The 13,759-nt window shown below is 42.2% G+C and overlaps 1 protein-coding gene across 1 annotated transcript in view; it reads right to left on the bottom strand.

Moving 5' to 3' along the window:
- Positions 1 to 13,759, bottom strand: part of ENPP1 (ectonucleotide pyrophosphatase/phosphodiesterase 1) — a 78,696-nt gene that overhangs the window by 45,232 nt on the left and 19,705 nt on the right. Inside the window, exons 3-6 of the mRNA XM_060239468.1 lie at positions 13,020 to 13,136; positions 10,910 to 11,035; positions 9,893 to 9,953; positions 853 to 950 (exon numbers count right to left, since the gene is read on the bottom strand). Coding sequence (XP_060095451.1) covers positions 853 to 950; positions 9,893 to 9,953; positions 10,910 to 11,035; positions 13,020 to 13,136 — 402 coding nt within the window. The remainder of the gene's footprint in view (positions 1 to 852; positions 951 to 9,892; positions 9,954 to 10,909; positions 11,036 to 13,019; positions 13,137 to 13,759) is intronic.

The following is a 13,759-nucleotide window of genomic DNA, read 5'->3' as shown; positions in this document are numbered from 1 at the left end:
GAAGAACAAGCAGTTCTGCTGCTCAAAGTAAAAAGTAAATAAATGAATATCCCATTAGGCACCCCTCCCACTTTCTCTTTGACACTCAATAGTTCATACCCCAAGGATCTTGTTGGCCTGTAAAGTTATTGGATGCAAATCTAGTTGTTCTACTGCCCAACAGACACTATGAAGCTTATGTAAAATGAGAAATACTGTACCATAAGATCCTCAAAAGATCTTAGCAACCTGCCTTTCTCTTACCCCTTCTGTGGAAGTTTAAACAAGATTTTCAAGGTAGATGTATTAATTATTTATAAACATAAATTTCAGTACAGCAACAAGAATAGAAAGGTCTTTTCCACTGCCCACGAACCACCATTGTTTTCTACTATTTCAACAAACAGAACATGATTGAGAAGATATGAACAACGTAAATACATCATGCTATCTCATTATTCCCTGCTTCATTTCTCCAATAATCCAGAGTTAGAAAGTCAAGTAAATTGTGTGTGCATTGTTAAATATGTTTTAATATTTTACCCAATACTAACTCCTAACAAACCCTGAGGAAGCAAACACTCCTGTCTCATGAAATTTTCCATGTTTAGGAATGTGGTTTTGGAAATGTGCAAGATAATTACTACCCAGCCACAGAAACAGTTGCTTAACCACGTCAGTACTTTATGGAACTCAAGAATGACTCTTGCCTCTTTACAGATCCTTTGCTGCAAAAACAACTGTGGTATCATAGGTCAAAAGGAGTTTATGGGAGATGTAAGAATTCAAGTGAAAAAATTAGGAAAATACCCAACAGATTATTTTTTTCCTACTATTTCAACATGCTATCCCTCAGACAGAGAAACTACTCACGTAATTTGCTAATAACAGGAAGAAGTCCACCCCATGTGTGCAAATACTCAGCCCTGAATCCATCCAAAGAAAACAACAACACTGGAGGCTTTGTAAATCTGAGCAATTAGAAATGAGACAGTTAGAAACAAGCATCTGATATTTATTAACTCATTTTCTAGACACTTTTTTTCGTCTGGGACAACTCTGTTGATGTGTATCCAAAGATGAATTGGGACAGAGACAACTCTAACCAAACAAAAATCAATTTCAGTTCTACACACCAAGCTTTTTCATTCTGTGGAGAGGACCAGAAGTGTAGATGAGGCAGAACTAACCAAAAATAATTTAAACATAGACCAGGGAATATGAAGAAGCATGCTGTGTAACAGACTAGCAAAACATTTCTATTACTGTTAGCAATGGCAGCAATAACACAGTAAACAATGCCAAAAAGTCTGGCTGTCCTCACTGACCACAAGGAGGACTTTTAAGACACAGTAGGGTGGAAGATGGAGAAGGGCAATCCTGAAGTGTTACATATGTTTTGAGATTAATGAAATATGTTAGGACATGCTCAAATTCAGTCAAAATATCAGGATGAACATTAGGAGAACCAGTCTAGCTGGTGGAGCACTGAGGAAGCTAAGTTAGGATGCAATCCTATGCACTGTTAGCCAGGAGTAAGGATCCTTCAAGATAGCAGGGCTTACTTCTGAGAAGACATGCACAGACTGAGGTGTTACTATTGTTCTTTTTTCACATGGGATCTTCAAGAACAAGATGAAAAACTAACTGGTTGATATTGTTTTAGTAGACTTCATCCATGAGACACTAATCTGGACGATTTCTTAAGGTAATTTTAGCTTTATATCCAAAAGTGGTGACCACTAAAGATGGGCACTGGAATTAACAAAGATACTTTATATAAGATTGCTGCTGCTGGCCTTTATTTCCTATTTGGCAATTTTCTTAGCTCCTCTTTATTTAGAAGTCAATGAAATCTGTGTTCCCATAAATCTTTAAAAATGTGATCTATTTCACAGTACTAGTAAGCAAACTTTCTGTAAAGGAAGAAATAAATATGACCACTGAGTAAACAATAGACTTGAATCATCTATTTTCCATAAAAATAAAACTTTTTATAACATACTTGAAAATTCACATTCTTACGCAATGTAAGAACTTCCTACCAATGTTTTATGCCCCCAGAAATCTAACTAAATGAAACAACTTGCCAATTCAAAATAACAAGTTTGAAAGTAGCTTGTGTTTTGTTTCGTTTTTCCAAATTGTCTTATGGTTTGGCATTTGCTAGCAAGAAACCCACAAACTAAATACAGTTCTAGTATTCTGCTTATCTGAAGTATCTGCCATTGCTCCTGTACGTATAGCTATACCCTCTATGCTCAAGGAGATGATTTGCTTTTTTATAATATTAAAAAAACATTTAAAATACAATTATCCAAAATAGTTGAATTACTTGAGGTGGACCGCCATGTTGGTCTGAAGCAGGAGAACAAAGTTTTATTCAAGATATAAGCTTTCATGTGCATGCATGAATAAAATGTTGTTGGTCTTAAAGGTGCCACTGGACTCAAACTCTGTTCTACCAGAATTACGTAACAATATTATTTTTTACTCAAGATATAAACAAAAGCAACTGATTCCTAGCAGTGAAAGCAATTGATTTACTGGGGAGCGCACAAAAATTCCAATAAATTGATGTAATCACATTCAAGACTAGGTTTTTTCCAAGGGATACAATAAAGGGGGGGGGGGTATCTTATCTTTCCATACATGCTTGTGGGATGGGTAAGAGCCCTGGAAAGGCCGGTTCTGGCCCTCGGGCTTTACGTTTGACACCCCTACATTACATTCTTCCATCTCAGGGAGAGTAATGAAACTGACCCAGGCCTGCTATTTGCTACTGATAACAACACACTGACTTGCTATAAGAGTTTTGTGAATGAGAAGTACCCGTGAGTTGGCTTATTATTCTGTAGCTGGAACTGTATGCAGGAAAAGACAGAACACCCAAAACACAACATTAATTTTTTTGGGAGAGGACACAGTTTACACAACTGAGACAAACACAACGGTCAAGACAAACACTTTAAAATCCACTTCAAATCCATGGACATTTTTAAAAGTGCTTAACTTTAACTAGATCAGACATGTTGAGATTTTGATTAGGGCTTGGGGGCAATGGCTAATTCAAGCTGATCTAATTCTAGGAAGAGCATAAAAATTGGAGTCAAGCAAAATAGTGTACAACACAACTTAGTAAAGAGCATCCCACTCTGTAAGTGGAGCCCGGGTGCAAAGTCTTGCAGCACAGTTGCCAACCTCCACTATTATAACTGATCAATTCACCTGAGAAAATGGCCCCTTGGAAGTTGGACTCTATGGCATTATGCCCCAAACCCCGCTCTCCTGAAGCTCCACCCCCCCCCCAAATCTTCAAGTATTTCCCAACATGGAGCTGGCAACCCTATTTACTTCATCAAACACTGGAATTCAAGTAAATTAATGACTAGCCAAGTAACTTTACATCACTTAAATGGAAATATGAAAACATTTTATTCATTAGGGTTTGTAGAATCTTTCGGGCTCAAGTGCCATGTTCTACTGGAGAAAGTTTTACTTCCAGACGTTTAGGCTGGAGGGGGTGTGGTGAAAGGGTAATAGGTTTGTGGATGTGCCCATTGTTTGGTGGGGCTTCCTGGAAGGGTAGTGATAAGGAAACTGGCTGTTGAATGTGACCATTGTTCTGTGTTAATTGCTGGGAGGGTTGGAAGGGGTGTGAAGAAAAGGAAGATGGTTGTTGACTATGCTGATTGTTCTGTGGAATGTGCTGATTGTTCTGTGGAATGTGCTGATTGTTCTGTGGAATGTGCTGGTTGTTCTGTAGGGTGTTTTGCAGAGCTGGATACCAAGATTGGTGGATGGAAATGCCTTCTTCCTTTCTGTTAAAGTTGTGCTGGTGTTTGTAAATCTCAATAGCTTCTCTGTTCAGGCGGGTATGGTAATGTGAGGCCGTAGAAAGAACTTCAGTTCTTTCAAAGTGGATGACGTGGTCTCCTTCTTGAAGTGCATGTTCAGCTACAGCTGATTTTTCTGGCTGAAACAAGCGACAGTGTCTCTTGTGTTCGGTGAGGCGGGTGTTGATACTGCATTATAACCGAATGGAAAGAGCTCTCCTACGTGACAGAATACACCAAACCCGGCGGGATCTAGCCCTCAACGACCGCCAACTTCTTCTCATTCACCTTGAACTCAGCAACAAACTATAGAAAAATGACTGGGACCTTGTTGACCGCATCACTCACACTTCTCATATATCCACCATGGGTCTGGCTACTGAGCGACAAAAACGAAAGTATAACAACATCTCCAGAACCAAGCAACCCTCTCCTACACTGGACACACAACGCACAGTTGTCAACCTGTCCAAACGACAACTGACAACAGCTGAAATCTCTGTACTCTCCAAAGGAGGGAACTTCACCATCACCCCTTCCAGAATTCCTATAGAAGACATTGTCGCCAACATTGCAGCCAGTATCCGCAACCTCCCACGACACATTGCAGAAGAAATAAGAAGAGAATCATCAAGAATCTTACAACATGCTAAACCTCCAAAAAGCAACCTCACCCTTGAAGAAAGATCAGCTCTGAAAACCCTCAACACTGACAAGGACATACTGGTTCTTGCAGCAGATAAGGGGAATGCCACAGTTATTCTCAATACAGAAGACTACCATAACAAAATTCAGGACCTTCTCAAGCCAGATACATACAGGAGACTTCGCTGCGACCCCACCACAAGAATACTTCGGAAAACAAATCTGCTCATCAAAGGCTCTTCAATACCGATTGAGGATCAACGCCTGCTCAGAAAGTCTGAAGCTCTGCCCCCCAGACCATATGGCCTCCCTAAGATCCACAAACCCAATGTTCCTCTTCGACCGATAGTCAACACCATTGGCTCACCTGCCTACGCCATAGCCAAACACTTGACCGGCCTTCTTCAACCCCTTGTGGGCAACACTACCTCTTACATCAGGGACTCATCACATTTTTTGGAAAAAATCAAACCCCTAAAACTCCAACCCAGCAATCTTTTAGTAAGCTTCGATGTCGTCTCGTTGTTCACTATAGATCCCGTCAAAGAAACCCTTGTTCAATTACAACACATCTTTCCTGATGACATCACTGCCCTATTCCACCACGTGCTCACCACTACCTACTTCCAATGGAACAATAACTTTTATGAACAGATCGATGGAGTTGCCATGGGAAGCCCCCTTAGCCCTGTCATCGCTAACTTTTACATGGAAACCTTCGAAGATACAGCACTAAGATCTGCCCTCCTAAAACCACGTTGCTGGCTCCAATATGTGGATGATGTTTTTGCCATCTGGAGTCATGGAGAGGCTGCTTTGAATAACTTTCTCCTTCATCTGAATTCAGTCCATCCTCGCATCCAGTTTACCGTGGAGAAAGAAAAGAATGGTCAACTTGCCTTTCTTGACGTCCTCATTACCAGGAAAGATGACGGAAAACTCGGCCACACTGTATTCAGGAAACCCACGCACACTGACCGCTATCTAAATAAGAATTCCAATCATCATCCTCGCCAAAAACGTACAGTTGTAAAAACCCTCATCCACCAAGCATCACGCATCTGTGAACCAAGCCAACTCCAGCAGGGACTACACCACCTCAACCAGTCACTGCAGGCCAATGGATACTCCATACAAGAAATTAGAAGAGCCCTCCATCCCAAGAGACCATCCACACCAAATCCCGAGCCACACACAAATGTAGGTACAGCCTTCCTGCCCTACACAAAATCTGTCACCGACCGCATTGGCAAAATTCTCAAACGCCACAATGTTGACACAGTCTTCAAACCCACACAACAGATCCGCCACTTGCTGTGCTCGGCCAAAGATGTGAGAGATCCACTTTCAACCCCTGGAGACTACAAAATACCCTGCTCCTGTGGTAAAGTCTACATTGGCACTACCCAACGCAGTATCAACACCCGCCTCACCGAACACAAGAGACACTGTCGCTTGTTTCAGCCAGAAAAATCAGCTATAGCTGAACATGCACTTCAAGAAGGAGACCACGTCATCCATTTTGAAAGAACTGAAGTTCTTTCTACGGCCTCACATTACCATACCCGCCTGAACAGAGAAGCTATTGAGATTTACAAACACCAGCACAATTTTAACAGAAAGGAAGAAGGCATTTCCATCCACCGATCTTGGTATCCAGCTCTGCAAAACACCCTACAGACTATAAATTGCAGAAATTCACAGAACAACCAGCACATTCCACAGAACAATCAGCACAGTCAACTACCATCTTCCTTTTCTTCACACCCCTTCCAACCCTCCCAGCAATTAACACAGAACAATGGTCACATTCAACAGCCAGTTTCCTTATCACTACCCTTCCAGGAAGCCCCACCAAACAATGGGCACATCCACAAACCTATTACCCTTTCACCACACCCCCTCCAGCCTAGAAATAGCAACTCTCCAGCAGCCCTGGCCCACTCAACGCACAGCAGCCAAGAAGGTCAGAGCGCCTGCTCCAGTTGCAACACCACTGAGGATGTTCTCCGCAGCCGAGAACGAAACGTCTGGATGAAAAACTTTCTCCAGTAGAACACGGCACTTGAGCCTGAAAGATTCTACAAACCCTAATGATGTTACCAGCCGTGAAAACCTGAAATCTTTGATTTTATTCATTAACTTCCCCTCCCCCAACAAGTGGATGCTTTTGAACATGTGGAATTGTACAATATAATAATATTATAATATATTATCATTGCCTTTCTATTCTGTAGTATCCTAAGTAAGATTGCCAACTGCCTTGGGAAAAAGTCCTATCCTCTAAATATTGTAGAAATGGGCAGCTGAAGCTTTTCAGGGCATAGAGCTAAGTAACATCACCTCATAATTGCAGCAGATCAAACTGATAAAGTTCAAAACTGGCAAAATATAAAAGCTGGCAATCCTGCAATAGATTACTTAAATATTATATTAATAATAATAATTTTTTATTTATACCCCACCCTCCCCGCTGAAGCAGGGTCAGGGCGGCTTACAGGACATGGTGGGTCACACCATGATGTAACAATAAATACAACATAACCATTAAAATACATTTCTTAAACCAGCGATTAGATTAAAATTTAAAATTTAAATTACAGTATAAATTAATGGTGCTACATTCTTAATATACATGTAAACATAGCTTATTGATGCGATGGTTCCATCTTAATATGCCAGCTGGAAAAGGACGGTTTTGCAAGCCCTATGGAACTGATTAAGGTCCCGCAGGGCCCACACCTCTTCTGACAGCTGGTTCCACCATTGGAGTGCTGTTATCGAAAAGGCCCACTCCCTTGTTACTTTCAGTTTGGCCTCCTTTGGCCCGGGGATTTTCAGTAGATTTTGTGAACTAGATCTCAGGGCTCTCTGGGGAACATATGGAAAGAGATGGTCCCTAAGGTAGGCAAGTCCTCGGCCATATAGGGCTTTAAAGGTAATAACCAGCACCTTGTAATGGACTCGGTATACAATTGGCAGGCAATGCAGCTTGCATAGCCTAGGCCACACATGTTCCCACCTAAGTAGACCCATTAGCAGCCTGGCTGCCGCGTTCTGCACTAGCTGGAGTTTCCGAGTTCGGTACAAGGGCAGCCCCATGTAAAGGGCATTACAGTAGTCTAGTCTCGAGGTCACCGTTGCATGAATCACTGTTGCCAGGTCACTACGCTCCAGGAAGGGAGACAACTGCTTTGCCCGTCAAAGGTGGAAGAAGGCAGACTTAGCAGTGGCTGCTATCTGGGCCTCCATTGTCAGGGAAGACTCCAGTAGCACTCCCTGGCTCCTGACCCTGCGCACCAGTACCAGTGGCGCACCATCAAAAACTGGCAAGGGGATTTCCCCACCCGGACCGCCGCGACCCAGGCAAAGGACCTCTGTCTTCGCTGGATTTAACTTTAGCCTACTCAGCCTAAGTCAACCCGCCACGGCTTTCAACGCCTGGTCCAAATTTACAGGGACATTGTCAGGCCGGCCATCCATCAATAGATAGATGCATTAGATAGATAGAACATCTGCATTTAATTTGGGATAAAATAAAGTGTTAAAAGTGTGCCTTAGACATCACAATATTCTTAAAAAGCTGTATTAATATGAATCCTAAGTAAATGTCTTAACACACTTCTTGATTTAAGAAAAAAATGTTATTTGGGTCACAGGTCTTGAAGCTTCTGATCTGAGGTTTCTCCAAAAATATTTTGGTCTGTAAGTCTCATTCACTGTGTTTACAGTTAGGCCACATATGCCACAAAAATGCTTTCTCCCAAGAGGCTTTCAACAACTATGGCTGAAATTCATTTAAAGTATATATAAAAGACATGAACTCACGCAGGCCCGTAGCTACGAGGGGGCCTGTGGAGGCACAGCCCCCCCTTCTGGATGAGGCCCCCTAACTTTGGGCCCCCACTGGCCCCCAGGACTGCTTGTCTCCTTCCCGCCGCCCTTCCTTCCTTCCCTGGAACACAAATCCTATGCAAGGGTGGGTGGCAGAAGCATCCCCCAACCAGTTAAAGCACCCGCCGATCAGCTGATCCACGGGCCCTTTAACTGGCACAGAAGGCTGGGACTGCTTCTGCTGACCATCAGCCCACATGCGCTATTTGAGTGGCAGGGAAGGGAGGGCAGTCCCTTCCTTCCCTGCCACCAGGCCTGGCCTGTGGAGTTCTACCGCCAGCGCTGGAAAGAGGAATCACCGTTTTTCCTTGGCTTTAAGGGATGGGGGGATCTCCCCCCACCCCTTAAAGCAAAGGAAAAACACTTGTCAGTTTCCCTCTGAAGTGCTGCCAAGTTCAACCAGTCCAGGAGAGGGAAAATGTTGGTTTTCTTTGGCTGTAAGGGGTGGGGGGCTCCCCCCACCAGTTAAAGTCAAGGAATAGCACTTGTCAGTTTCCCTCTGCAGCGCTGCCAAGTTCAACCATTGCAGGAAAGGAGGATCGCCATTTTTCCCTGGCTTTAAGGGGTGGGGGGGTGGGGTTCCCCCCACCCCTTAAAGCCAAGGAAAAACACGTGTCAGTTTCCATCTGCAGCTCTGCCGAGTTCAGCCAGTGCAGGAGAAGGGAATCGCCCTTTTTTCCTTGACTTTAAGGGGAGGGACTCCACCCATCCCTTAAAGCCATGGAAAAACACTTGTCAGGTTCCCTCTGCAGTGTGGGCAATTTCAGCCAGTGCAGGAGACAGGAATTGCCCTTTTTCCCTTGACTTTAAGGGATGGGGGGGGTCTCCCCTCCCCTTAAAGTCAAGAAAAAACACTTGTCAGTTTCTCTCTGCAGTGCCCGCCGAGTTCAATCAGGGCAGGAGAGGGGAATCGCCCTTTTTTCCTTGGCTTTAATTGGGGGGGGGGGCTTCCCCCATCCTTTAAAGCCAAGGAAAAATACTTGTCCGTTTCCCTCTGCAGCACTGGCCGAGTTCAGCCAGTGCAGGAAAGGGGAATCGCCATTTTTCCTTGGCTTTAAGGTGTCCAGCGCTGCAGAGGGAAACTTTGAAGCCAAGGAAAAATACTTGTCAGTTTCCCTCTGCAGCGCCTGCCAAGTTCAGTCAGTGCTCGAGTAGCTGCTGCCCTCCCTTCCCCATCACCCAAATCTTGTAGGGCAGTTTTATTTGAAGGGAATGGGAGGGAAGGCTATGGGGTGGAGCCTCTGAGTGCCCCCTGAAAAATTTATAGCCCCCTCAACCTGCCAAATCCTGGCTATGGCCCTGAACTCACGTCCATCTCTTTCAGGATGTAATAAGTAAGAAAACTATTCATTAAACAAACAATTTCCTTCTCTGAAGTCTCTGTGGGGCTCCATAACGGTTGATAAAAGCCCTCCAGAGAAAAGATTACATTAGCAATTTGGATAATCATCACTATACAGCAATATTTATATTACCACAGACTTAAACAAACATTATTTCCCTTTAAAAGATGTAAAATCAAATTTAAATCTCCTTACCCATTTGGACACTGGGGTTCCTTAATGTCCTCACATTCTTCTTGAAGCCAACTTGCCTTTCCTTATTTAAGAGAAGATATTTTACTTCTAATATTATATTAATATATCTGCTTATTATTAATATATCAAATATTTGTATGAGTATTTTCATAAGGAAAAAAAATCAATTAACTGATTGCAATGGGAATTCATGGATCTACTCTTTTCAGTGCAATCCTTATCAGTTACAGCCTTCTAAATCCATTTAAATCAACAGGTTTACAATAGTTAATTCTACCTCGTGCAGTGTTTCCTCTAAACTAGATTACAGTTTTTTACCCTCTGGCACACACCCTCTTAGTCAGGAAAAATGGCTCCAGAACAAATTAATTTACTCAGAAGCTCACAACTTTAATAAGTAAGTGTGAACGCTACTAGTGAGCATTCACACTAGTAGCTCATGAAGTAGAATTTTTGCTCACAAGACTCCACAGCTTAGAGGGAGTATTGGCCTAGTTTAATTCTTCTAAAAACTGTTCAATTTAAGGTGGGAAAGTGAAAAATCCTACTGGGGATGTCCAGGTGGGAAAGTGAAAAATCCTACTGGGGATGTCCAGGACCCTTGGAAATATCTAAGGAAACTCTTTGATCCTTGGCTGTATTACTTGATATAGCTGTTGAATTTGGACAACAGTAAATCTGAGAAACTTCTTCCACTACCCCTAAACTAAACTTTAACCATCTATGATTGCATTCAGCTATAATTACAAATCATATTCTTTCACATTTCAGTGACAAACCATTCCAGTCTGTAAAGCTGAATGTACATTATCATATTGCTTCTGTAAAACTGAATGTACATTATCATATTGCTTGCATCGTTTTCAACTGCGCTTTCAAATTTCAGCTCTTTTTTGTTCAAATCCTAGACAGCTCAGAAAGAATTGTGCAAAAATGCCTATGGTCTGATGAGGAACACTCCATTATTGCTCTTTACATATTTCAAGGACACAAACATAAATCAGGCAGATTTTTTACCTTCACAAACTGAATAATAATTGACACAGCAATTATTATTTTCCACACAGTCATCTGAACAGGAGCAGTGATATTCTGTCCGGTTCTTCTCACCACACCGAAACTTTGTACAGGTCCATATATGAGCTACAATCAAAACCAAGCAACTCACTTTTAGTTAAATATGGCTTAATTGCATAATGTACATATTAATATAACTGCATGCCAACTCTTCTTTCTGTACACTTAAAAAAAAAAAGTCAGCAATTTTCACTTGTACAAAAGATGACACCGCAAGGAAAAGCAGGAATGCCCTAAATTGTTTTGATGGTTTAGCTCTTGCCTGTTGCCTTACCCCTGTCAGAATATAGTTTCATATTCATGTTGACAACAACATGAAATCCAGCTGAAGACAATGAAGTAATCAAACACCAGTTTATTCACTATCATGCCTTCCTGCTAGTTTCTACAGAATTTTCAATGCTCTATGGTCTATAAGATATGTTGAGGGAAAACTGTACATTATTAGGCTATAGATTCTGTAGAACCCAAGTATTATGGCCAAGCTAAAACTAGGATTAAAAACTTCAAAGTGAAGCCTAGAATTTCCCCAGAATTATAACTGACCTGCAAATCTAGAGATCTGGTCCCCTACAGGAAATGACATCTTTGGAGGGGGGACGCTATGGGTGCATTCACACTACACGAAACAATGTGTTTTGCAACTGGATTTTTACTGTGTAATAATAACAAAAATTCAGTCACAAAATGCATTATTTAGTGTAGTGTGAACACACTCTATGGAAGGAATAGGAGTAGTAGCAGTAGTGGTAGCAGTTTAGAATAGGGTTGCCAGGTCTACTTACCCAACTGGCTAGGGTGGGATGGAAGGAAGTCTTATAGGAGTGGGGAGGGGAGGGTGACATTTGCACAATGATATCACACAGAAATGTTGTCATCACACCAGGAAAGTCGTGCAGCAACACTCTAGCATTTTGGTCAAAACTCTGTAGTTACCATACAGCTTTTGCCAAAATGCTAAAGCATCACCAAGTAATGGGCCTGGCATGATGACCTCACTTCCGTGCGACATCATCACACTAATGATGTTGATACAGGAGACTTTTTGGGGGTGGGGCTTACCTCACCGGCCAGCTGGTCAGCGGTGGATTGGAGCCCCCAAAATCAGGGGTCTGGCAACCCTAATTCAGAACAAACAGAAGCCCTGGTGTGACTGCAGAGAGTTGATTGTCATTTAAAGGCCAGAAACTGGTTGCAGATTAAAAGAGGAATGGCTCTGTTGTTGGCTTCTACAAACCTTCAGAGTGGACTGTTCTCCTTAACACTGAGAAAAACCAGAACAATATTTTAAAGAGGTTTTAGGTTGTATTGAACATGACAGGATAGCAGCCAATAGGTACCATAGAGTTTTCTCCCCAAATTGCTAGAGCATCCGGGAAAACGCCATAGGTACCATAGAGTTTTCCCAAAAATGCCTGGAGCAGCCAGCGCTTACATCACTTGTGGGAGATGTCATTGCACTGGCAACATCAGAGGAGGTTCTCCCCGCCCAGCCCGGGGGCTTGGCATCCCCATTTTAGCGAAATGAGACTCAAGCCAACATGAGCATATAACAAACAGTAGCAGATTGAGGAGACAGGAGAGTTTAATTATTCTCTTCACTGTTTCATCCCTGCACTGCTGCCACCCAAGTCACACCCAACACACTTTTGGAGGAAAATATCTGGGGAAAGGGCAAGAAAAGGCTTGTTAGAAAGGGGTGAATTATTCTTCCTATGACTGCTGCTTTCTTTCTTCAATTTATGCTATTCTCTACAACATTCCACATTTTCAGTGGAAACCTAAATTCCAAAATCCAGGACCATCAAGATTGATCCTTCTTCTTATTAATTTAAATGAACAATTGACTGCATGTATCATTCCCTGAAATACCTAAACTCCGTCATAGAAACAATAACCACTACAGTACCAGAGACAAACATTTTGTTATCTGCACTGTTTAAATATAACCATGATCAAAAGAGATGGAGACATGACAGACATAATGCTACTGCATTCCAATCAGTACAGCTGCGTCAAGAATTAGAACATTTAATTTAAAAGGTCTTACCAGGTTCTATACAAGCTTCTTGGAAATCTAAACAGCAATTTCCAAGTTTGACACATTCACTGTCACAGCGGCAGCTTCCAAACGTTCTCTCAAAGCAGCGGCCTTTGCAGGTTTTGACTGAAATGTTTAACATGGAATGCATCTTCAGTATCATGGCCTGAACACTGATATTACATTGATCAGCATTCCATATTGGTTTGGATCCAAATGGACTACCAAAATGAAAATGCCTCTGATATTGTATAAGCATTTATTTGTGATGTGCCATCTGCAAAACAGTGCAGTTAGGTAGCATCCTTTTTTTCCAAAAGACTACAATTCAAATAAATGCCAAATAGGCACAAAAAAGGGCCTTGTGAATTGTGCACCCATGAGTTTGATTGTCCTTATCAAGGAAAATAGGTTAGAAGAACCTGAACTAGGGAGAAGATGTAGTATCTACCAATGTTACCACCAGACAGTTCTAGGATTAAATTCATTCATCCAGTTCTGGTCTTACAAATGATCATATCCACCAGGATTGATTCTACTCTTGCTCAGTGTTCCCTCTAAGCTGAGTTAGCAAGAGCTAGCTCACAGATTTTTAGCCTCCAGCTCACACCTTTTTGTCCAGCTCACATAGATGCTGTTTACAAAATAAGTTTGTAAATCTTGCCTTCTGGTTAGCAGCAATATGACTCTAAGGTCGTTTTCGCACTCACCTCCAGCCGGCGCGACCCCCCCTCTTCACCGCGCAGGAT

This window comes from Heteronotia binoei, chromosome 1, assembly GCF_032191835.1.
Source record: "Heteronotia binoei isolate CCM8104 ecotype False Entrance Well chromosome 1, APGP_CSIRO_Hbin_v1, whole genome shotgun sequence".
Taxonomy (NCBI): Eukaryota; Metazoa; Chordata; class Lepidosauria; order Squamata; family Gekkonidae; genus Heteronotia; species Heteronotia binoei.
Note: the sequence above shows the minus strand (reverse complement) of the source record. Positions and strands in the feature narration are given on the sequence as shown.